Source organism: Pezoporus wallicus, unplaced genomic scaffold, assembly GCF_028554395.1.
Source record: "Pezoporus wallicus isolate ANWC-B61680 ecotype Strahan unplaced genomic scaffold, APGP_CSIRO_Pwel_v1 contig_7963, whole genome shotgun sequence".
NCBI lineage: Eukaryota > Metazoa > Chordata > Aves > Psittaciformes > Psittacidae > Pezoporus > Pezoporus wallicus.
The window spans coordinates 271,835-296,115 of record NW_026637601.1 but is presented as its reverse complement, the minus strand read 5'-3'; the positions used below and the strand labels follow the sequence as shown (position 1 = coordinate 296,115).

The 24,281-nt window shown below is 50.3% G+C and overlaps 1 protein-coding gene across 1 annotated transcript; it reads left to right on the top strand.

Annotated features, from left to right (window-relative positions):
* The first annotated feature begins 25 nt into the window (after positions 1-25).
* On the top strand, positions 26-16,059 carry FKBP6 (FKBP prolyl isomerase family member 6 (inactive)). The gene is made up of 8 exons (XM_057406474.1): positions 26-281; positions 1,695-1,784; positions 2,231-2,433; positions 3,555-3,674; positions 4,768-4,962; positions 5,253-5,362; positions 6,764-6,851; positions 15,637-16,059. Exons 1-7 carry the CDS (start codon positions 26-28, stop codon positions 6,837-6,839), a joined length of 1,050 nt encoding a protein of 349 aa, XP_057262457.1. The 3' UTR covers positions 6,840-6,851; positions 15,637-16,059.
* The last annotated feature ends 8,222 nt before the right edge of the window (positions 16,060-24,281 follow it).

Here is a 24,281-nt window from a genome sequence, read left to right as displayed (position 1 = left end):
TGGGAAGGCGCAGGGTGCTGTGGCGATGGCGGGCGGCAGTGGTGGCGGGCGCGTCCCGCGGCTGGCGGGACATGACGGGCCTGCGGGTGAGGCCCGGCCCCGGCCTTGGCCCGGGCCACAGTGGAGGCTTCCCCCAGAAGGGGGGGCCCTGCCCGTGTACCCGTTCCAGAGCTTGGTGTGGTCCCGGTGCCTGCAGGACCTGAGCGGCGACGGAGGGGTGCGCAAGCAGGAGCTGCGCCCCGGCACTGGGCAGGCCATGCCCCCCAATGCCTCCGTGGCAGGTACTGCTGGGGCTGCAGGGCCGGTGGTGCTGCTTGCTGAGGTGTGGTTGGGAACCTCCTGCAGCAGCCGCCGGTTCTGGCATCTCTTTCTCGGGGCTGTGTGTGGTCTGCTGTGTGCCTCCAGCCACCGTCCTGCGGTGGGTGCTGCATGAAACCCTGGCCTGGCTCCCCTTGGGGTCTGGTGTGTTCTGCAGCAATGCTGTACTTTGTCTGATGGACACAAGCTGGTAGGCTCCAGTGCCCGTCTCTTGAGCAGCTTGCTTTATAAATGGCAATTGTTGAATTTAATCTGTGGCTAGCAGGACTCAGAAAACCTGGAATCCTCAGAGGCACAGAGTGAAGTCAGGGTCTCATGCTCATCTCTGTCATCTACATTAGTGGAAGGTCCTTGCTTTGTGCTGTATGGCTGGTGTGATGTGTCTGCTGGGGGAAATGGAGCAAACACAGTCTTCTTGTAAAGGATCCCCTGAGCTTCTAATGGGAGGTGCTTGTGGCTGGCAAATCTCAGCACTCTGGATTTTTAGTGTGAGGTCAGAACAAGAATTTAAAAGTGCTTGTATTACACAGTATGTCTTTCTCTTTCAGAGACTGCCTGCTTTCCATATCAGTATTCTAGCACTTGAGATACTCTGTTTAACTTCTTGTGGGTGACATTAAATGAAAGGGCATCTTGACCTTGAGAATAGCAGGGTTTACGGGTCCCGCCTGTGCTCACAGTACAGAGAAGAACTTTGAAGCTGAAAGTTCCTTAAGTGCAAAGGCCCGGTGCTGTATCAAGGGAATTGTAGACTCATAGACTGGTTTGGGTTGGCAGGGACCTTAAAGCTCATCCAGTTCCACCTCCCTGCCATGGACAGGGACACCTTCCTCTAGAGCAGGTTGCTCAGACTCCATCCAGCCTGGCCTGAACACTGCCAGGCTCATTACAGTTCTCTTCCTAACTGGGTGAGAGCTGGCATTACACACACAGCACTCAGGAGAATGGCAGGGCTCAGAGGGTTACCTTGTACTTATTGCCTTTGTTTCTTTTCCCAGGCCTTCAGCTTTGGTTAGAAGAGGGTTTGTTACATATTTTTTGCATATAAAATTGGGGCATTTTGATTTCTAAAGCTGAAGTTTCCAATTCTTTAAAACACAAAATCACATCTTTTAATTGCATAGGAATCAGGACTGTAAAGCAGCTGCCTTACCTGCTGATGGTGCTGAAACAGTCAACTTGGCTGCTTGGATGTGATCAGGTATTTGATATAAAACACAAGGTGGTTTGTGCCACCTCTACTGTTCTACAGTAGAAGTAAAAAAGAAAAGCAGGATAAAATGGTGGCGTTGCAGATCTGACTCCTGATGCTGCTGTTGCTGGAAATGAAATCAAACTCTTGCTTTTTTCCTCACTTGTTGATTTGGGCTTCACAGTGAAGTTCTCTGGATACCTGGAACACCAGGATAAGCCCTTCTGCACAAACTGCTCCAGCAAGTCTCCTGGGCTAATGAAACTTGGGAAAGGTAAGTTTGAGGCAAAAAGTTTGTCTTGCGACTCAGAATTGTAAAGACCAGCCCCTTAAGACATGTTGTTAAATGCTCTTTAGTGTTTTGGGGTTATCTGAAGCTTTTAAATCTTGTTAATGGAGTCTAAAAGCCCCCTGCTTCACATGGGTGATGGTCAATCTGGAACTGATCACCCTTTGGCCCTCTTGACTCTTGGTGGTATGGGGGTGCCCTGAGGCAGCTGCTCCTCTCCTGGTGTTCTTCGATCACTGAAGAGGAGACATTGTATTGAGTGTGTGCTTGGTCCCACCACAGGCTGCCTTACAGGAGGCAGTTGGCCATCGTAGCTGCTGAGATATGAGCTACCAAGGATTTCTTCCTCCAGGCTTTGGAGAAATCACTTGGTGTCAGAGGCGGGTTCTGTGTTTGTGATTCTCATGACCTTCCATGTCTTGCTGAGACAGACATTACGCTTTTGGGCTTGGAAGTTGGCCTGCTGACGATGAAGAAGGGAGAGTTGTCAAGGTTTGTCTTCACACCAGATTATGCCTATGGGCAGCAAGGCTGTCCTCCGCTCATTCCCCCAAGTGCCACGGTCATCTTTGAAGTGGAGGTCCTGGACTTTCTAGACTCGGCTGAATCTGACGCATTCTTTGAGTTGCCTGCTGTGAGTTGCTGTAATAAGGTTTGAAACCTGAACCTGGCGGCTAAACCTTTGTTGTCTGTTGTCTCCTTCCACTTGCTGAGGCACGTGCATTACATATGTTTAGCTTGCAGACACGTGCTTGCGAACGCTGCCCCTGCTCACCTCCCCCTGTTTGTGCAGAGGGAGAAGCTGGGTGCTGCCTTTGTTTGTTCCTGCGTGCTGGAGTCAGGCTTCCATTCCATGGTTCTAGGATTTATTTTTAGCTTTACAAGAAACCTCCTGGTTGCACTAGAGGGCACCAGCTCCCAGGGATTTCCCCGAAGGAACAGTAAGGAGCTATCTGTACAAACCCTGTGCCGATGGCAGTGTCCGAGTGCCTCCCCCAGCTCCCGCCCTTTGTCCCTGCGTCTTGGCTGCTTTCCCAAGTGCTCCTTCACTGTTTGCTTTCCTCCCCGGTGAGTTATAGCGCTATTGTTAATTGCCCCTTTTCGTGTAAAGGGTTTTGGGCTGTGGCTGTGGGGTGCCCGGGCGGGGGGGAGGCTGCCTCCTCCTCCCCTCCTGCTGCTGCACAGGCCATTTTTTCGACACAGAGCCTTGCAAACAAACCACACGTGTTGCAGGAGAGCTCCCCCCCCAGTTGCCCACCCTCTGGTTAACTGGCCTCTCTGAGTGGTTCAAACTTGCAAACCCAGGAGAAAACCTGGCATGAATTTTATCCTTTATTATTGTTGTTTTGGTTTTGACACAACGCTATGTCAGCCAGGTCTTGGAGCTGGCCTGAGGCAGCAGCCTGGGGGTGATGCAGAGCCATTAGAGCAATGCAGCCTTTCACAGCTTCAGCAGTGCTGTTTAACTGTGTGCTCTATGCTGAGCAGGTGAGAGTTGGGCAGGATTTAAGAATGCATTCCTACTTCTTTCAGCCCACCCCCCACCGCGAGTCACCCTTCACCAGTGCAAGAGCAGGAGCACGTTTCAGCCTGGAGAAGGGAAATGCCACACAGAGGTGGCCTGGCTGGACTCTGCTGGGGCCTTGGCAATGGCCTGGCTCCTGCTTTGTGAACTGAAAGGGACCATGCAGGACTGGCCTGCCTGAGCTCTCTGCTCTTTTGTTTGAGCTGAAACTCGGGTGTTTCTTTACACAGGAGCAGCAGGCGGCATTTCCGCTACAAAAGGTGTTGAAAGTGGCAGACACGGAGAGACAGTTTGGCAACTACCTCTACCGCAAGAGGCGCTTGGACGATGCCAAAGACAGATACAAAAAGGTATGACACAAGAAAAAAAAATGTGCTTTCTGTTGTAAAAAGCTGTGAAAGTGGTGATTGTGTAATGCTAGCTCACCATAAAAAGTACAATTTAGAAATCACATAATAGAATTGTAGCATCATTCTTTCGTCAAATGGCTTCATTCTATTTTCCAGGGTAGTTTGTTATTTAAGAACAGATCTCAGACACCTGCTTTTGTGTGAGCAGCAGAGGTAAATGAAGGAGAAGGGTTGGGAGAAACAGGCAGAGCGCTTTCCCTTCAGGCTTGCTCCCTGTGGGCTCTAGCCGGGAAGGGTGTGTCTTGGCTGTGAGCCCTGTGTGGTTGCGTAGCTGACTGCTGAGCTAAAGCGTTTCAGGGCAGCTTTGGTTGGGAGACCTCATTGTGCAGCTCGGCCTCGTGTTGCAGCAGCGTTCTGATTAATGCTTTAAGAAGGAATCCAGAATCCCTTTGTCTGGAAGCAGACATCACTGACCCACTGTGCACTCAAACTTTATTTTTAGCCTTCCTGTTGGGAATCGCAGCACAGTTGAGGCTGGTGGGGGCCTCTAGGTGCTGCCTAGTCCAGCACTCTGCTGAAGTAAGGGCAGCCACAGCTGGATGGTGCCCAGAACTGTGTCCATTCAGGTTTTGAACATCTTCAAGGATGGAGACCCCCCAACCTCTCCAGGCAGGGAAACAGTCAGTTGTTCCCAAACTGGAATGCATCTGCCTTTGTTTTGGAGGTAGTGAGGTTTTGTGAGGTTTTTCTTCCCTCCATTCAGAATTTTTCTTGCTGTTTTAGTAACAAAACTAATTTCAATTGTCTTTCTCCTTGTAGGATATCTCTGCCATCTTTGTCCTTAATGTTTGAGCTGTGGGTGTCATTTTTTTATTCTGTTGCTTTCAGGTCCCCTGAGAGGTTACTAACCCTGTAGTGCTGTAGCTGAGCTTAGTCATGCTAATAATGCCATGTGAATTCAGAGATTTGGTTCTTACTATTTTTTAAGTGATCCAGGTGAACAGAAACATGGGTGCACCTGTCTGATGAGGTGGGCTTCTCATTTCCAATAGCAGATTTGTTGTGCACTAGTTCTTTTTCCTTGTCTGCTCAGGCATTATCCATCCTTGGTCTCAGCCCTTCCAGTGAGGCAGAGCAGCGTCAGATCAATGCTTCCAAGCTGCTGCTGCTCCTGAATCTCTCACTCACTTACCTGAAACTGGAGCGTCCTACCCAGGCTTTGGTGTATGGGGAAAAGGCCTTGGAAATCGACCAAAGAAATGTCAAAGCGTTGTTCAGGTGTGGCCAGGTGAGCAAAAATAAATTCCTTTGGTAGCCACATCAAGGAATATCCTGGCCTGACTGAGTGTGGAGAGAACCTTGAATGGACTGAGGAGAGCCACTACATTCTGGGCCAGGCTTTCTAAGCTGCCACAGCAGCAGGGGAGGTTTGCACATCTGTCACACAGATCTCTTTCAGGGAGTAGTTCCTGAACTACCTGGAGCTGGCTCAGAAATGTTTGCACATGTGTTGAGTCCTGAGGAATAGTGGTGAGTCTCTATTTATGGTGTGGCACATCTGTCTTCTTTCAATGACAGGCTTGTCTCTGTATGACAGAATACGAAAAAGCCCGAGACTTCCTGGCCAGAGCTCAGCGCATACAGCCTTTCAACCATGATATTAACAAGGAGCTGAAGAAGCTGGCAAGGTGAGAGAGCTCCTGTCGTTGCTGTAGAAGGGAGAGTGCTTAGATAGGCTGGAACACCTGCTCAAAAATATTCAATATGTTGAAAAAAAAAACAAACAAAACACAAAACTATTGGTCAGTAAGTGACCTGGGGAAGTACAGAAGGCTCCTCTCAGTGTGGAGACAGCTGATTCAAACATGTGGACACAAAGTGGTTGCAGGTGATAAGTGAGAAGCTGAGAGCACTCCCTCATCCTGTACAGTGTCTCTGCAGGGTATGTGTTATGCTCCTAGGGAGTAGAGAGGCCAGGGATTTGGATGGATTTGCAGCTCTGTTAAAACTAGGGAGATGGATTTGTAGTTCTGTTGGAAGGCTTGCATTGCATCAAATCCAGAACGAAATTGTGTTGTTCTGATCTCTGGCATCAATCTGTGCCTCCAAATAAAGGGATTTTGGATTTCCTGCAGTGGTAAGTATGTGAGCAGGCCATCCACAGTCCAGGTGGGCATCCCTGACCTACTCTGTGTGGACAGATGTGGAAACATCTGTCTGAGACTTAACTGAAGAGACCTGCTGTGCTGGAATTTCACTGAGTGAAGCTCTTTTGAGGTTCTAGACAGTGAGGTGCTGATGGTGAGGGTAGAGAGAGGATTAGCCAATGTCACACTTGTGCTGTTTCTGGTGTGTTGCAAAAACCCCTTTGCTTTTGACTGGAGCAGATGCTGGAAAGCTGGCCATGTGGGCAGCCATCAATCCCTGGGACGGTGCCCAAACTGAGTCGCCGTCTAGCTCAGGGATTCCTCACCAGTGAGACCTTGTTGCTAGTAAGGTGAGAGCACAGGGTGCAGAGGATGCTGTGCTTGGAGAAGCAGCAGTTAAAATGGAGCTGTCTGGGAAGCTTTTGCCATGCTAATGTGACACTGTCAGGGAAGTGAGAGTGGAGGAGGAAGCAAATCCCTGCTATTTCCACTTAGGCCAGATGCAAATCCCTGCTGTCTCCTACCCATCCTCTGCCCAGATTCAGTGTCAATGGTGGATACTCTCAAGTAGGGCACTTGGGCTATGTCTCCCGATATGTGCTTGCATAAGGAGTGGCACAAATGAGGAGACAGGAAACTAGACCACAGGACGTGGGTGGGAGTTCCTCTGCAGCATCACATGCTTGCAGAAATGGTATAGAAAGCATAGTCACCAGTGAAGCAAAGACCCAAGGTCTGGGAATGAGGCACAATGTTTCCTGCTGTCCTTCCCTGACACGGCAGAAAGAAGGGGCTTGAAGGATCTGTGACTTTGCTACCAGCACTCTCCTGCATTAGGCTAATTTATTTATATAGAAACACTAAGATGTTTTCTGGTTGTGGCACTGGTGGGTGGGCAGGTGGTCCCTAGCCCGTGCTGTCATGCTGTGCTCTGCTTTGCAGCTGCTACAGGGACTACATGAACAAGGAGAAAGAAATGTGCTGCCGAATGTTTGCTTCTTTCAACAGTTCTGCCTGAGCAGGAATAAAGGTAATCAAGTTGTAAAAAAGGCTGAGGTCCCGCAAAACCTCTGTCTCTGAACTGTTGTCAGGTGGGGAAATCTTTGGAGCGAAGGCAGTGGGGGTGTGTGGAGGGAAAGGTGCAGGATGGTGGAGTGAACTGCTGCTGTATTGTTAGCTTGGGGAAACTTTCCTGACAGACAAGCTCATGTGTGTGGGACAGGAACTTGAGACTGGCAATACTTGAATAAGTTTGATTTTGTTGTTTCCTGTGCTGCTCATCGCAGCTATGCCTTGTCAGAGCCAAGGGGAGAAATAGCTGTTTAGTCTTGTTTCTATGCTAATTAAAAGGAACAGAAAAGATTGTTCCTGTCACATGTAAGAACTGGATTTCCTCCTCCCCTCCAGCACTCCTGGCTGGAGCTGCTGGAATGTCTCTGTTCACAAAAATCTAAATATTTTTTTATTTTCTAATATCAAAAAACCTGTTAGTACAAAATTTCAAATAGTTGTTTTGGACTCTTTAGAGCCTTATATCTTTGAGCAATATTGATGGGTTTATAAATGCACAAAGGCTCTTTGATCGTTCTTTTTTTGTCAAAACCTTCGGGGGGATGTAAGGGGGAGTGGAAATCTTCACTGGTCTCTTGCCTCCGGGTAAACCCTAGGGAAACTGTTGTGCAAAATGACAGCAGCCTTCTGTCAGAAAGCATCAGCAGCTTGGGGCCATTGGAGTTCGCGGCTCCTGTCTCATGCAGAACAGACAGTACTTCTGTGCATAGAACATGGGTATTGGCAGCTTTTCTAGGAGTAGCAGTGAGAGTGCAGGGTGCAGGTCTGGTATTTTAAGGTTGCCTCTTTTGTCTGTGCTGTGAGGAAGCTAAGGTAGTATGTGAGAAAAGCTTTGCTTGAGCAGTTGCTTTCTAAAGTGACATAACTCTCTTTTGGCTGGATGCACCTCCCTGCTCTAGTCTTCACCTCTTGCAGCCCCTGTGCCTGAATCTGAGCTGGGCATGTTGCTGAGGTGCCTCAGAGCACAGATGTTTCTGCCCTGGGTTCAGGATGAGACAGGCTGCATCTTTTAGCAGCTATCTATCCTAGACAACTAGCTGTGAAAGGAGATTTAAGGCTAAGAAGCGGACTTGCAGGTATGTGCAGAAAGGTTGTGGCTTTGGGCTTGAGAAGCTGGTTCAGATTCTGCACATGCTGAATTTCAGAGACTTGTAGTTTGGAACCTGCAGGACTTGGGGCTCATGGCTGATGGAACCACATAGCGGTGCCTGGCCTGGGAAGCTTCTTGTGTCCATCTGTGCCTTGCCTTGTGGTGGGAACTCCAAATGAATGCGGTGATATGCTGAGTCACCAGACAGGTCCTCCACTGGAAAGGTTGTGTGGCCTCTTGTTTCCCAAAAAGCAGCTCACAAGAGGTGCTGGTTTACACACAGTGGTGTAATGGCACAGAACTGCTGTTCTAAATAAACTGACATCTTCAGTTAGTGGAGCCCAAAAAGTGCAACGGGGAAGGGAAAAAGAGAAACCTCTGCTGGAGGTTCCAAGGAGTGGGCTGAACTGCTCATCAGCCAGTTTCCAACATGGCCTTGAACAGGGATGGGGCAGCCACAGCTTCTCTGGACATCCTGTGCCAGCGCCTCAGCACCCTCACAGGGAAGAACTTGTGCATAAGAGCTCATCTCAGTCTCCCCTCTGGCAGGTTAAAGCCATTCCCCTTGGCCTGTCCTTGTCCAAAGCCCCTCTCCAGGTTTCCTGGAGCCCCTTCAGGCACTGGAGCTGCTCTAAGGTCTCCCCTTAAGGAGCCTTCTCTTGTCCAGGCTGACCCAGCCCAGCTCTCTCAGCCTGGCTCCAAGGCAGAGCTGCACCAGCCCTCTTGCAAGCACATGCTGGCAAGTCATGGGGAGCTTCTCATCAACCAGCATCCACAGTCCTTTTCCTCCAGGCTGCTCTCAAAGTATCTTGCTCAGAACACACTTTTTTCCTTTTTAAATGGAGTTTCAGATCAGAATCAACCTTTTCTGTGGTGAAATTCAAGGCCGCTTGTGATGCTTCCTTGAAGAATTTGGAAATCCTCATAGGGAGAAATAGAAGCATGAACACTTCCTTAAAGCCATCCTGCTGCAGTTCCTAGCAAACACAGTGGCCTGGCTCTCATGCTTGCCCCTCTGGGTTTGGGTTGTTTGCCTGCCTCTGCATGCTTTGTGTGGTGCAGAAGTGTTAAGCCAGGTTGCCTGGGATGTCCATAGCTGTAAGTCTTCCTCAGCATCCCCTGAATTGCAGGATGGATAGGCTGAGAACTGCTGGCTTATTGGAGCTTTTTCTTTCTTGTTTGAAAGACCCAGCATCAAAACCCATGAATTTCTTATTGTATTGCTGCAGTCCTTCATGATAAGAGATATTAATTGTGAGGAGTGGGGTCAAGTTCCCTAGAAATGTCTGGATTCTAGGAGAGGGTCCTTGGTGATGGTTTCATCCCAGAAAGATGAGTATCTGAGCTTTTTTTTATTATAGGTGGGCTGAAGTTGCCAGCTTGCCTCTAACGTGTCTCCACAGGAGAAGTGGTCTCAGTAGCTGAGAGCACGCAGGGAAGTTTTCCAATGAAAACAAATTTCTGAAATTATGGCAGGAAACTATGATTCTGAGGTCAAACCTGAGATTGCTACGAATAGCAGGGTCTAGCAGTTCTGAAGCCATTCACTGGTGAGAATTGGCTGCAGTACTGGGGCTGTGTCACCAGATAAAAGTGACTGTAATTGGGCTTAAAATCAGCAGCAATTGCCAGTTAAACTGACCTAATAAGCTGAAAGAGTTGCAAATAAAATGAGGAGTATGTGTATAGCACATACAAACCTCCTGCCTTGGGAAGGCTCCAGACTGGGTACACAGCAGCTTGCTTCTTCCCCTCCTGCTCTTATTACTGAGCAGATCTCAAATTTGCCTCCTGCTGACACTGTCCCTACCCACTGCCTGAAGCTGAACAACAGAGATCCAGCAATTTGACTTCTCCTTTAGAATATGTAGATTATTGTACCCCTGAGATGTCCTGTGCTGCACAGGAAACTATTAAATACCTGCTTTATGCTGAGAATTGCTGGAGAAAGCAGGGCGGCTTGAAGGATGACTTAATTAAACATTCTCCTTGCTAAGCAGAGGAAGGAGAAAAGCTTTAATTAGCTTGTTGGGTTTTCTGCTTTCCCTCCAGCTCTCTCCTCTCCTAGCATCTTTCTTTTTTTCAGAGTTGTTCTGCAGTAGTACTTGTAATGCCTCCCTGGAGGATTGGTGGGCTCTGGTCTCTTCTAGAAACTGTCAGTGGAGAAAAGGCTGCACCTCCTCTCTTAGGGATACTGTGCCCTGGCTGCTTCCTGGGCAGGTATACTGGCCATGTCCCCTGGTTTGAATGCACTAGTGGTGGCCATGTCCAGGCTGGGAGGCCCAGACTGGGCTTTGAAGTGAAAAGATAATATGAAACAGAAAGGAGGGAGACCCGTGTGATACCTTGATGCCCTACTGTGGCTGTCCTCCAGGGCATCAGTGAAGTGGTGGTTTTGGAGAATAATCCTCTGCCTGTGGGCTGCCAAACACTGTCCATCCTGTGCAGCCCTGTAATGGGGTGTTCTTTCCATCAGCAGTGACCCAGAGCAGCTGAAGGGACCGGGGGCCACATCACTTGAACAGCACCAGGGCATTGATGGCTGTGTCTGACACAGTGGCACCAGTGACTGCAAACAGACAGTGTGGCTGCTAGCATCAGGAGGCACTGCTGAGGGCTTCAGATCTTGGGAGCATTGCTTTCAGAAAGGCTTTTTGCTGAAGATGCAGGGAATGTCTTGGCACTGCTGTGAGCTGGTTTGCAGAACTGAAGTTATTTCCAGTAAGGGTAGAGGTGACCATCATGTGCCTCTCCCACTACCCACCCTACTTTAGTGGGGACCTGTTGATTTGGCAGAATGCTGAGCGTTATTGACATGAAAGTTATCTGAGTTCTTGAAGAACTGGGGGCTGCTGTAAGGATAAGTTTGAGCCCAGACTTGCTGGATGAAGTCCTTTGTGAGTCAGAAGTGTGTTGAAGAGTTCATCCCTTCTTTCACCATCCCATAATTATCCCTCTTGTGAGACCTCTTGCTCTCTGGGCAAGTTTTTGTGTTGCTTTGTCTGGGTGCTGTTTTAAGGGGCTTCTTTTTAGACATGCTTGAGAAAGAGCTCTGCTTTCTGGTTTTCCTTTTTGCTTGAGGTATCATTGGCCTATCACAGGTCTGAGCAAGCTTGACAGGCCCTTCCGTCACCTCAGGTTCAGGATGGTAGCACATGTCATCAGCATTCAGGATCTTTTGGAGTCAAGAATTATTAAAGATCTCTGGAGAATTTATCCTGCCACAGAGCTGTCTATCCAGCTTACAGCAGTGCTTGAACCTCACTGCGGAACCTTTGCAGAGCTGAGGATCATGACAAATTAATAGGCAAATAAAAAAATTCCTGAGGAAAAAAGCATGTGATTGCAGCTCTTCAGATGGCCATGGAGGTTCATATGGCTTGGTGATAAAAGAGGAGGAGCACATCTGTTCCTTGCACCTTCCTCTGTGAGTCTGGACGTTGCGGATGCCTGTGATGGGGTAGTTGGAGTCTGCTTATGCCTTCAGACATGGGGAGTCTCCGAGTGTCTGCTTGTGCTGCTGTGCCATGCAAACAAGCTTCACAGCCATCTTGGCCATAAAAGCGAGCCCACTTGAAGCAGTAACAGCTGGACATTCCCAGGCAACACATTAGAGAGGGTAGAGCTGACTGCAGAGTTGTTTCTGAGGACAGCAGATAAGTGGCACCCTAATTAGGAAACTTTCTGAAGACGTGTGCTCAGAGAAAGGCTCCTTGGGATGGCAGTGCAGCATGTTCCCTCTAGGAATTGTCCAGATAAAGCCATGATAGCTTGGTGTTGTAAATAGCTGTTTCTTCTCCTCATGCCCACTTGGATTGCCCAGCACATCTTATCAGTTAGCTGATAGTACCCTTGCTGTAGCTAGGCTTTCTTCTTGCCATCCCCAAGAGCTGCAGCCTGTCAATTACTGCTCGTGGGGTCTACGTGGTGTGTTTCAGAAGGAGGTTGTTCCCCCCAGTAGCAGTGGCTTTTCTCCAGGCTGTCATTCCAGAGTGGCAGATCCTTTTGGACTTGTCAAGGTTTGAGTGAAGAGCACTTCTCTGGCAATTGCCATTCAAGAAGGTTTTAGCTCCTCTGCTGATCCACACTCCAAATGCATACATGTAACATCTGTTTTCCCAGTGCTTCATGTGGAGCTGTGGTGGAAGATGTACTATGTCCTTCTGACTGCCATGTCAAAACTTCCCTTCCTTTTTTACTCCATGGTCAGTGAGAATCCTGTTTAGATTGGGACAGAAGGGTTGAAAAAAGGCATTCTGTCTTCCACTGCAGACAGATGGAGGCTGCATTTCTCTGAATGTCCTTTAAAGGCCCTTCTCTGAGGTGTAAAAGCTGGACCAGCCTTCCAGGCTGCCCTCCTGAAGCTGGTAACCTGATTGCTTCTCTCAAGGAGAAGCTCTTCTCACTGAGGGTTATCTCAGTGCAGTGCTGTTGGAAGCTGCTGCTTCAAAGCCTGGGTGTAGCGAGGACTGAACTGGCAGGAGCTGAGCTTCAGGTGCACACTTTGTACTTTCCAGTTTCATTGTGCTTTGACAAGAATTGTATCTGCTGTGTTAGTTTGGTGCCTATGTGACACTTCTCCACAGCCCTGCTGGAGATGGAGGCAGGAGAGGGGGAGCTGGGGAAGAGGCACCAACAGTTCTTTATGCAAGAAAGCAGCTTAAACAAATCTTAAAGCCTTAATTAAACTGTTAATTATGGCTTTAATGCAGAGTAAAGGTGACTGTGATTATAGGTGACCTGTGACCTGGCATGTTGCTTACTGTAAATTGATGATCTGCTGCCTTGTCTTTGTGAAGGATGAATTAAAATAACTGGTACCAACAGACTTCTGTCTGAACTTCAAAGCAAGCATGTGTCTCGCTGGTTTTCGTGGCTGAGTTGCTGCCAACCTGCTGTTAGGCGAAGGAAACAAATCCTGGAGCAGAGTCCTGGTTGGAGCATGCTGTTCTACGTGCAGGAGCAGCAATCACTTTGAATGTGATCCAGCGCTCTGCATCTTCAGAGCCATGTGTTTCCCCTCCACTTCTCTTTTGATTGTGTAGCCATTAGGTGGAAATGAAAAAGATGAGCTGATCAAACAGTCCTTGAAATGGCTTTAGGGTTTCAGTTTGAATATTTTTAATTAGCTCGATGTGAAGACTATTACTTCAAATAGCAGCCATGGAACCAGAAGACTCACAGTTTGATCCTTTGTTTTTATGGTGCACAAGAAGCCTCAGTAGCTGTAGGTTTTATGCCCAGCTAGACACCCCAAACCACAATGAACAGCTGGTGAAATCAAGTGATGATTTTTTCAGTATGCCTGTCAGGGATACATGAAAGGAAACGCTGTGTGGGGATAATATCAGACTAACAAATAGCAGAGGGTAAATCACTTGCAGTTTCAAAGAGAAGAAATCAGTTGAAGTGTCCTCAGTAGTTTTCCTTCTTTAGGAACTTCCTTCCCTCCTTCTCTGGGTCGAAGGAGATAATAGATGGCACTACCAGCCTGAAGCTGACTACAAGTATCTGGTGTTACAGTGACCTTTGTTAAGCGGCAGGTTTAGCTATACAGGGCAGCCTGTGAAATGAGGCTGTGACATGGGATTTCCTGAGTCCAGGGGAACCTGGCCAGCCACTGCACTGACTTGTCACCATGAATCCCACTTTGTGCTTGGCTAGAAGTCTTTACTCATGTGTTTCTGGCAATCCTGAAAGGTGCTTGACTGCTTTGTACTTTTATTATCCCAAACTTTAAATGGGGGGCAGCCCTTGAGAGAGGCCCATTGTCCTGACTCAGAGTTTTCTGGCTTGGTGGCATTTGAGTCACGGGTTTTTGGTGGCTCTGAGCATACCGACCAGCCAAAACCTGGCTGCTTCAGGGTCAGCAGAGGAAGATGAGTAATCTGGTTCACTTTATAGCTAGTCCTGCTCTGAGCAGGAGGTTGAACTAGGGAGCAACTGATGTTCTTTGCAGCCCTAATTATCCTGTGATCCTGTGGTGCCTTTCAAGGATATATAATGAATGAGGTGTGGATTTTGAGCATCATGTGATGCTTCATCTTTTCATTCTTTACTCTGCAAAGTATCATTTTTCTTCACAGTTACTGCTTTTCTTGCCCTCTGATTAGCAGTCTGTAAACCAATATGCTCCAAGGAGCAAGCCTCCCCATTTTGCTACTAGTAATTTAACTTGGATTTGCAGAGCTCACTGCAGCTGAACCAGCTGAGCAAGCTGCAGTGGCTGTGGCTGCTGAAAGGGTATCCAGGATTGCTTTGGAACCTGGTATTCTTGAGAGAAGATAGAGCACCTTTTAAACACACCTTCTTTGATCCTCAGAACTTCTGTAGGAGACAGATGAGGGGTTGTTTTGTGGAAAGGCTTCCCAGGATTTTTCTAATTTCTCTTTTTTTCTCCATCTGCATTTGTGGGTGATGGGGCTGACTGTTCTGCAGTGCCTCAGTCCTGTCTGCACTCTGACACATCAGGAAAATGCCCTCTGTGTCAGCACTCCTCTGGGAGGATCTCAGAGGTGCCAGCTGCAGCAGCAACGTGAACTTTGTTAACAGCCCCATCAAAAAGCAGCCTGAAAACGTGTGCTAGTGTGTTTTATCCCAGGTGCTTAATGGCTCTGCGAACAAGAGAGAACTCCACATTGTGCGTGCCAGCACCACAGCTCCACTGCAGATCTTGCAGTGTTGGACCAGCACTTGAAAACAAACAAACTCCAGCAGGTTTTGAGGGAGGTGCTGGTCTGTCTGCAGCAGAGGGACAGAGCAGAGCATGGCTGGGAGAGGCACTGCAGGAGCCAGTGAGCTTTTGGCAGCAAGGTCCATGTAACCATGTAGAAGGTGAGGCAGGTGATCGAAGTCCTGATCAGTGACCCAAGAAGATTTCCCCTTTGAAATTAAGAGTGTGGAGAGGAAATCACAGCTTAGAAACAGCTTTGGCTTATACTCTGTGCCTGGACACTGGTTTTCTTCTACTGAAGCTCTTACGACTCTAGAGAGGTAAAGAGGCTTCTCTGGGTGCAGAATCTGTCACCTTCTCAGTGTGTGCCAGGGCTCCAAGTCTGGTATGGACCCAACCTCGAGTGATAGTGATGGGGCAGGGGGAGCTAATGAAGAACAAAGTGCTGCAAGTGCTTTGTGATCCATTGCCAGTGTCACAGTGGTGTGACCAGGCCTCCTGCTGGTCCTGTCTTACAAACAGGAAGGAGGGAAGAGGGGAGCAAGTAAATATGGTGAGAAGCAGTAGGAATCTCAGATGAGGAGAAAGCCTGTGTCTCCTTGGAGATTCATCAATCTCCCAACAGCAAAGTGTAAGTATCCAGCCACTGGGTTTCCCAGAACAGGGTCAGAAAAGTACAAGTGCTGGGCAGTATAGATAACCCTGGACAGGAAGGAAGGTGGTCTGATGCATGTCCTCAGGGTTTCTCTGAGTTTTGAGTTCTTGTCACTGAAGACTCCATTTCCTCCAAGTCCGATGTGAAGAAGTTGTATGAATTGCATGGGGATTTCACTGTGCCTGTTCCACTTATGCTAATCCACAGAAATCTGGGTGTTTCTTTCAGGGCTGCTGTGGACATGTGCTAGTAACAACCAACTGACCATTTAAAGTGGAAAATGTATAGGTGATGCCTGAGGGACACTGTGATGTTCGTTTTCCTAGGACTATGCCAGCTTGCCTCTTGGACTGGAGGGAGACCCACCTCTGGGCACACAGGCATCTTGGCATCTCATCTGTGTTTTGGAATTTGGGCGAGAGCACTGTCTTGTTTTGGGAGTGTGGAGGGGAGGTTCCATGTTTGTACACAACCTGATTTTCCTGAAATTGATGTTGTTTGCCACGTTCTGAGGCTCTTTCCAGAAGAAATAAGTCCTGCTGTCAGAGGGGGAAGGCATTCCCTTGCTTCTCCCCTCCATGCTCTTGGAAGAAAACTCCTCTCTGACATCCTGCCTCTTACAGATTCTGGGCTGCTTTTCGGGAATCTGTAAATGGGGTATGGTGCCATGAAGTTTTGCATTGTTTGTACAGGTTGTTCTTTAAAAACTTTATTATTGTTCTGAGAAAATAAACCAACCTGAGAGCTAACATAGGATTTGTGCCAGTTCATTGTACAAGAATGATTAATGTCTGTCTCTAAGTGTAACGAGTTGGAATTCGGAATAGCATCTGATTTGTTGCTCTTCTTGAGCAACAACATGTTATGCTCTTTGTTTTGGCTGAATGTTCTGTGAATGTTGATACTAAATTTCACCTTGCCTAAGAATACCAGCTTTATCCCCTACAAATATTGCTAACTCCTCTAACTTCATGTCTGTTTCCTTGTGGAGCAAAATCTGCTGTGTGCTCCCCTGTGTCTCTGTGAACATACACCTTCATGGTGAGGCTGAGATTAAATAAATCAAAATCGGATGCTTCTGAGACAGTGGCAGGTAGCCACGAAGCCAGCAAGAAGCCATGGAGGAGGAACCTAGAAATCTGAAACGATGTTTTCATGGTGTCTATCCTGCTGTGTTCATCTAGGATGGAGCATGTCTTCTAAATATCATTGACTGCCTTGTTGACTTGCTGGGCAGGGAGTGGCCTGCTATCACAGTATGATCTGAGGCAGCCCTTTGCCAGGAGAGAAATGTCTGAAGTGTCCTTGTTCTGCTGATGCCTTTATGGCTTTTGGCTTCCTTACCACCCCATTGATGGTGTCTTAATAAAAAATGCCCTCTCAGTAGGATGTTTGAAGTGAGAAGGGGAAGTGAGGAGAGCGTTGGGCTGTAGCACCTTGCAGGCACGCTTCTGAGCCTTGCTGCTTGTCTGGCTTGTTCTGGTACTCTGTGCTTTTGGAGAAAGGATGGCTTGGTCTTGGAGAGGAGGTAAAATCCTGCTGTGCTGCTGGTCTAAAGAAAGCTCTAAAGGGAGTGCAGGGTTTGGGTTTTCTCAACTATCCCCTAAGAACAATCCAGGGATTGGGATTTCCCAGATCTGATGCAACCCCCCCCCCCCGAGGCTCCAACAGCCTTCCCATGCTCAGGAAGGAACAAAAGAAGTTACATGATACCACTTCTCTTAACCACACACTGAGATGCTTTGTCTGGTGAATGGCCTGGAGCAATAATGTGCACCTGAGAAGCGTGTGCTGCGTGGAAGGTTGTCAGCAAGACAGGAAGAGCAGAAGCCTGGGCTCCTGCTTGTGTGATGACTGCCTTCTGGGGCTTGGGCTTCCACAGCCGTAGCTCCAGGGCTTCCCAGCTGTGCTCCTGTCACAGGCAGCCTTGTCCCGTCTACTCAGCCTTGCTCTTTTCAGAAGGAGGTTCGTGCTGTCCCACATGAGTCCCGTTGGGCCGGAGGCACGGGAAGGTGGATGTGTGGCCGAGTCCTTTTTCCTGGGTGGACACTAGGTGGCAATGCCTCCCTCGTAATGCACTGCCGAAGGCGAGTGGTGCGGGGATTCTGATGGGCTTTATAGCTGGGTATTGATCTTTTTCTGTACAAGTTGTTCTGATAACTAACTTCCTTTGACCGGAAGCTGATGCCTCTTCCCTGCAAGCAGCAGAGAACATTGTGCTTCCCAACTGTTGGGATAAGATGGGTCTGAAGACATGGGAATGGCTGAGTTTTCCAGCAGGAGACAGCTGAGCCTTTCATGCAGCTTTCTCTGTTCTGACGTGGGCCGTGCTGGCATTCCTCTGACAGCCGTCGGGTGCTTGGGTTGAGCGAGCATGGGCAGCTGGACCTGCACATGGAAACTTGGCACATCCATGGCCATCGATGACCTTGTGAAGGCAGAACCTTCTGCTCCCACCCTGCAGGGACAAAACTGCGTGGAAGGAGTCGCACCTGCTAACTGAAATGTAGACACCCATGTCGGGGGGGGGGGATCGTGGGGGCACAGTGAGGAGCTTGGGAAGCCTCTGGAAGTCTGCTCCTGCTGCCGGCGCTGCACACGGCAGGAACAGCGACTCCCCTTCCCGAGCTGCCACCCAGCCTGGGCCGGTAAATTGTGTTTGACCTGGAGTCTGGCTCCAGGTAGATGGCCAGTTTAGTGTAGTGTGAGAGGCTTGGTTAACTAGACAGTGCTGGAGCACTTCTTTCCATCTCTTTTTACCCAATAATGGCTAAAAAATGACTTCTGTAATGGTTTTGTTTGTTTTGCTAAAGGAAGAAACACAAACTTCCAGGCTCTGGGCGAAATCAAAGATGAGTTTGGATCTTGACATTAAACCAGAAATGCGAGTCCTTGAGCAAAACAGCCAAACATCTGTATGGAGAGCCCTGTTTGCTGATTGGTTTATCAAAAAGCACTGGCCTTTGAGAAGTTTGCTACTGGAATTTTATTTTTGCCTAAAATGCCTCTTCCCCCCCCCCCCATTAAAAGGCTTGACAAATATCTTCATCACGTTCCTTGGAGAAACTGTTCCAAAGGTTGGTTACAGCTCAGAAGTGGTCTTATATTTCCAGTCTGGGTTTATCGACTCTTAGCTTGTAGCTCCTGTGCTGAGCCCAGTGTTTGCTCAATCAAAATATCATCTGATCTCACAGGATGCTTTCCCAGTGCCTCACCTAAGATGAGCTCTTAGGCAGAAGCTCTTCCCTATGAGGGTGCTGAGGCGCTGGCACAGGGTGCCCAGAGAAGCTGTGGCTGCCCCATCCCTGGCAGTGCTCAAGGCCAGGTTGGACACAGGGGCTTGGAGCAAGCTGCTCCAGTGGAAGGTGCCTGTGACAGGGGGTTGGAACTGGATGAGCTTTAAGGTCCCTGCCAACCGAAACCAGTCTGGGGTTCTATGAAAACCAGCCACGTGTGTCAAACAACCCAAAAAGAGCTTGCCTGGGCTGCAGATATCCTTTGAGGAGCTTAGGCAAGAGGGAAGCAGAGCCAGCCTGGGTGTCCTGCCTATGGTACCAGCCCCACGAACAGCTTTCTGCTCCTGCTCTGGTAGCTTGCAGGGTTCTTCCCAAAGCTGGAGACAAAACCTGATGGATTTTGCAAAGCCCAGAGCAGCAGTAGCACAGTGAGATGATGACATGGGGGTTTGGCTGCACCCCATGACCCAAAACCCACCCAACAGAGAAAAAGCTTTCCAAACCCTGCAGATGCTGGAAACACCTTTGCCACTGCACACTGGATGGGTTTGTGTCTGGGAACAGCAGCCCTGGGTGCTAATGGCCCCTGGGGGGGTCTTTCCCCTGCCAAGGGAGTGGAAACCCCCTTAGTGACCCAACTACAGGGGGGTCAAGTATTGCCCCAAGCACAGGAGGGCACAGCTCGTGCTGCCGGCACGCTGGGGAAGAAAGGAATTTCTGTGTAAATGCTATTTACCTTTGGGTTTCTCACTTCCCCTCGGGCAGACAATCCTGGCCCTCAGCACGGCGCTGCATGAACGGGCTGTTCAATGTATTTTTGGGAGAAGGGGAAAAAAAAAAACCTCTGAAAAGAGCCTCTTTCAGCTAATAATGAAGAGAATATTATATTAAGAGTGAAAACATATTCAGGGTAACTTACAGAGCAAGACAGAAAACCTTTTCATAACACCCTGGCCACAAACACAACTGCCTATTAAACCGACTTCATTCGCTGGCCTGTGCCAAGACAAACGAGGGGCAGGGGAGCAGAGCACGATGGAGCCAGTGCATTCGGTGCCCAGTTGGGTTTGGCCTGGCTGGCAGCACCGAGGGGTTTCCGCTCCACTGACATTCAGAGGCAGCTGTGGAAATGAAAAGGTGAGAGTCACAGAATCATGGAATCCCAGACTGGTTTGCGTTAGGAGGGACCTTAAAGCTCATCCAGCTCCAACCCCTGCCACGGGCACGGACACCTTCCACTGGAGCAGCTTGCTCCAAGCCCCTGTGTCCAACCTGGCCTTGAACACTGCCAGGGATGGGGCAGCCACAGCTTCTCTGGGCACCCTGTGCCAGCGCCTCAGCACCCTCACAGGGAAGAGCTTCTGCCTAAGAGCTCATCTCAGTCTCCCCTCTGGTAGGTTCAAGCCATTCCCCTTGGCCTGTCCCTACAGGCCCTTGTCCCAAGCCCCTCTCCAGGTTTCCTGCAGCCCCTTCAGGCACTGGAGCTGCTCTCAGGTCTCCCCTTCAGGAGCCTTCTCTTGTCCAGGCTGACCCAGCCCAGCTCTCTCAGCCTGGCTCCAGAGCAGAGCTGCTCCAGCCCTTACAGCATCTCCGTGGCCTCCTCTGGTCTCATTTCAACAGCTCCACATCCATCCTGTGCTGTTGCCCCAGAGCTGGATCAGGGCTGCAGGGGGGCTCCCCAGAGCACAGCAGAGGGGCAGGATCCCCTTCCTGAGCTGCTGCTCACACTCTGGGGGTGCAGCCCAGCACACGGGGGGGTTCTGGGCTCAAGCGCACACTGAAGCCAGGTCATGGGGAGCTTCCCATGGACCAACAGCCCCAAGTGCTTCTCCTCAGGGCTGCTCCATCCAGTCTCCCTCAGGCTGTTTAGTGTGGCTGCAGCTGTGCAGGGCTGTGAGGCAGCAGCGAGCCGGCAGGGCAGGCGCCGGCAGCAGTATGTCTTCCCCCTGTTCCGTTGCCACCATTCCTCACCAGCCTGTGAAAGACATTAGGGCTGGTGCCATTCACTGATGAGTATTCCATGCTGACCCTAACTGGGAACAATTAGCAGTTGTTTTAGCAAACGCATGTCTGTTTGTCAGGGTTCCCAGCTCTGAGTGCAGACACAAGCATCCCCTTCCCCGTCTGGAGCAGGGCCATGGCCAAAGGAGCTCCCTGTGGTTGAAGGTGCTCTTGGGAGAAGTCCAGCTTGTTCAAGGCTGAGCATCCCCAGCCCCTCAACATGCCTGCTGGTCTCCCTCCAGGGTGGTGGCTGTCCCCAGTGCAGATGCAAGCAGGTCCCTGCTCTATGGCTTGCCCAGGTCAGAGAGAAGCTACAGAAATGCTGGTGGAGCCGGAAGCTCGGCCCTCGGCTCCCCCCCCCAAGCTCCTGTTACATCTGCTCTCTGTGGGAGTTGGAGCCACAGGAGATGCTGCTCCAAATCAACAGGGACCTTGTTAACTTGTCCTTACCTGGGAAGGAAGGCGACGGCAGTAGGGGAGACTGCTTTGGGCAGTGGGGAGCTCACACCTTGGCCATTGACTGTGTGGCAGCCCCCAGCCTGGCCCCCCAAGTGCCTGGGGGTCTGCTCCCTACCACAGAGAGGGGCTTCCCTTGCTCTCTGGGCACTGGCAGGGAAGTGGGAGCTCTCTGATGTTCCTGGGCTTCTTTTATTTTCAGCTTTTGGGAAAAGGTAAATCAGACTTGAGCTGTTTTTCTGGGGTCTTGCTGTCTGTGCCCTGCTCCCCATGCACACCTCGTGTCAGGTGTACCTCAGTGTCTCCCCTGCCTCTGCCCCAGTAAGGAGCATCCTCTTGCATAAAGCCAGACAGGGACCATGCCTGAAAGACTGGGGGGTCCAGAGAAGGTAATAAAGAAGGTTGTGAAGTGATGTGGGCAAAAAGAGACTCCAAATCTGCTTTAAAATAAGACTGAAAGCTGTGGCTTGATTCTTGACCCTTCTGAGGAATAGGAAGTGAGAGGTGTGCTGCCCAGCACAGTGGGGGAAAGGCAATTCCCAGCTCTGCTCCCACAGATGCTGGTACTTCCCTGGCTTTGTAAGCAGCAGAGATGCTGCATGCTGGTGAAGCTGGTCCTGAAAGTGAGGAAGGCTGGAGCCAATGCACGCCTGTAAGACCTAGGCTTGGAGCAGCCCAGGGAAGGGTGGGTGAGGAAACCACCGGGGCTTCCTCAGCAGCACCGAGCCTTTGTCCTGAGTGTTCTCACTCTTGGAGCTCTGATTGCTCCATGAAACCCACAGCGAGCCCCAGAACTGGCTCTCTGCAGCTCAGGGCACTCGGGGTCCTGCCAGGGGGAGAAAGCAGCCTGCTGGGGTGGGACACTGGAGATGCCAGGAGCTGGGGTTTGCAGACAGGGGCTGAGCAGTGGCTCAGCTGCCGGGGACTGGCTTGGTTTTCCATGGCCTCACATTTTCCTGTGCTGGAGAGTTTGCAGAGAAGGTGGAAAATGCAGCAGCCGGGAGGGGAAAGAGGGCAGAGGGAAGGTGAGTGGCCTGGTGGGGAAGGGTTTGCTTTGCCAGGGTGTTTGGACCTTACACACCTGCCAAGGCAGACTGCACTGCCAGACAGTGTCAGGGGACGTGGACATGGTCCCACCAAACCCTGTGGCTGTGGGCAGTGTCCCCTCCCGAGGTGGGTTGGTGGAAGGCAGAGTGCTGCCTTGTCTTCCTGGCTCCCACAGGATGGGCCAGCAACCCTGCGGTGCTCATGCAGGCTGGGGATGCTCAGAGGGTGCCGGGGACTTGCCAGGCCAGAGAGCGCGGGGATGGGCTCCAGTCTGCTGCCGTGCTGCAGCTCCCTGCCGTGGATCTCAGCAGGGACCAGCTGAGGCAGCACCCGTGGCCACCTGATGCGTCCCTCTTGGCCTGCAGACATCCAGGACTGCTGCTTGGTCCGCTCATTGCTGCTTCTGAGGGGGTTGCAGCAAACCGACTCCAAGAGGAGCCATGAGCTGGGTGCGGAGTGGCTTGAATGCACCTGAGAGGGCAGCCGGGCTCTGCCCTCAGTGCTGCTGCCTGACTTGCAGGCAGACCCGGCGGCGCGGTGGGATGGGGCATTTCCTCGGGCCCATCTCTGCTGGAGGGATGTTTGGTTTGCAGCGCTGGTGTTTGGAAGCTTGGAGAGCTGACAGTGCCTGCGGGCTCCGCCTGCCCACTGAGCAGGGCAAAATGATGAGGGATGGAGGGGGAAAAGATAACTCAGGGGTACCCCAGGGCAAGGCAGAGGGCAAGAACAGGCAGGTAAAACATCAAAGGAAGACTTCATCCTCTGCAGATACTTAGATGGACTCCTCTTGCCAAGAGGAGTCTTTCCTCTTTCAGCAACTTGAGGGATCGCTTTCTCTTGAACCCTTTCATTCTTTCCTCTTCTCTTATGTCCCATCCTCACAGCCATCTCCATCTCTTCCCTCCCACAGTGCTGGAGTCCCATCTGGGTATCAGCTATCCTGCCTTCCCTTCATCCAGCAGAAGCATTTCATGATGTCTTGAGGAGATCCACCAGCACCCAGGGAGCTGGGACCCATGGTCTGGCACTGCTCTGGGAGGAGATGTTATCTCCAGATAGTGACCTTCCTGATAACAGCCATCGAGCCTCCACCCTTCCCCATCTCCAGTGATCTTGCACATGCCCTGAGGGTTTGTGCCATTTGCTGGGGCAGGAGAGGGGCTGGGGCCGGGGACAGGGATGGAGCAGAGTCCCACAGCCCACCCCTGGCACTGCTCGGGGACACCAGGGCATGGCTGACCCCCTCACAGGCGTGGTGGCACCCCAAGAAAGCACCTTTCCTTAGCTCAGGACTGATGCCCACATGTCAGGGGCTGCCAGTGGGGGGAGAGTGTTTGCCACAGCAGCCTGACCTTTAAGGAAAGGTGGCAGGAGAGGTGGAGGGAGCAGAAATCCTGAATGATTATTTGTTTCTCACAAACTATATTTAGGCACCACTGGCAAAACCCACAAGTGCTGAGTTCTGCTGAATAAATATAGGAGCTTTGTGGTTCTTTCCCCCTGAGGAGAACAGGATTAGTAAGTTAATGGCAAATTGTATTTTGGTTTGACATACCTGAGGGTTTCCAGTCCAAGTTGAGCTCTTGATGCCATGATGACGATGATGGACCTAAGGCAGCACTGCCCCATCTTGTGATACCACCCGCCATGGCACTGGTTTAGGGTTTGGGTTCAACTTTGCGTTCTGGAGTATTTCATCAATGTTTGCATATTAGCATGTTTTTAAGCTAGAAGTAGCGTGAAGCTGATGCCACTCCCGTAGCAAAGTCCTTCCCTAGTGGGATGCAGAGCCCCAGGCTCCCTGTTCTCCCAAAGTCATCAAAATCTCATGTGCCTCAGGCTGGCTCCACTGGGATTTCAGCATCTGTCTGTTGTGGAAATGAGGCACTGGAGTAATTCAAGTCCTTATTACAGCAGCTCATCCACTGTAGCTCTTCTCCAGAGAGGCCCAAGTGGAGGCTTTGATGGAAATCATTGCACAACAGCAGCACCCTGCTAAGCAGATAAGAGACGCAGCTGAAGAACTGTCTGGAACTGCTCCTCTGACCAGGTTAGAGATGATGGTGTCCTAGCATGCTCCACACGGAGAAGAGGTGGTGAGAGAGGTACTCAAGGACGATTCAGTTCAGGAAGAAGGATGCTGGTACCAGGTGGTTTGTCAAGAGGAAGAAGTGACCCAGCCTTGGGTAAGAACCATCAGAAAGAGGGCAGTGACCTGAACATGGACTGAG

Bases quoted from the DNA above. Each gene is read 5' to 3' on its own strand.
- FKBP6 (XM_057406474.1), top strand. From the start codon at position 26: ATGGCGGGCGGCAGTGGTGGCGGGCGCGTCCCGCGGCTGGCGGGACAT. The intron at 1,785-2,230 runs GTAAGTTTGAGG...TTGCTGAGACAG, and splicing joins GCTAATGAAACTTGGGAAAG to ACATTACGCTTTTGGGCTTG. The intron at 2,434-3,554 runs GTGAGTTGCTGT...TTCTTTACACAG, and splicing joins CATTCTTTGAGTTGCCTGCT to GAGCAGCAGGCGGCATTTCC.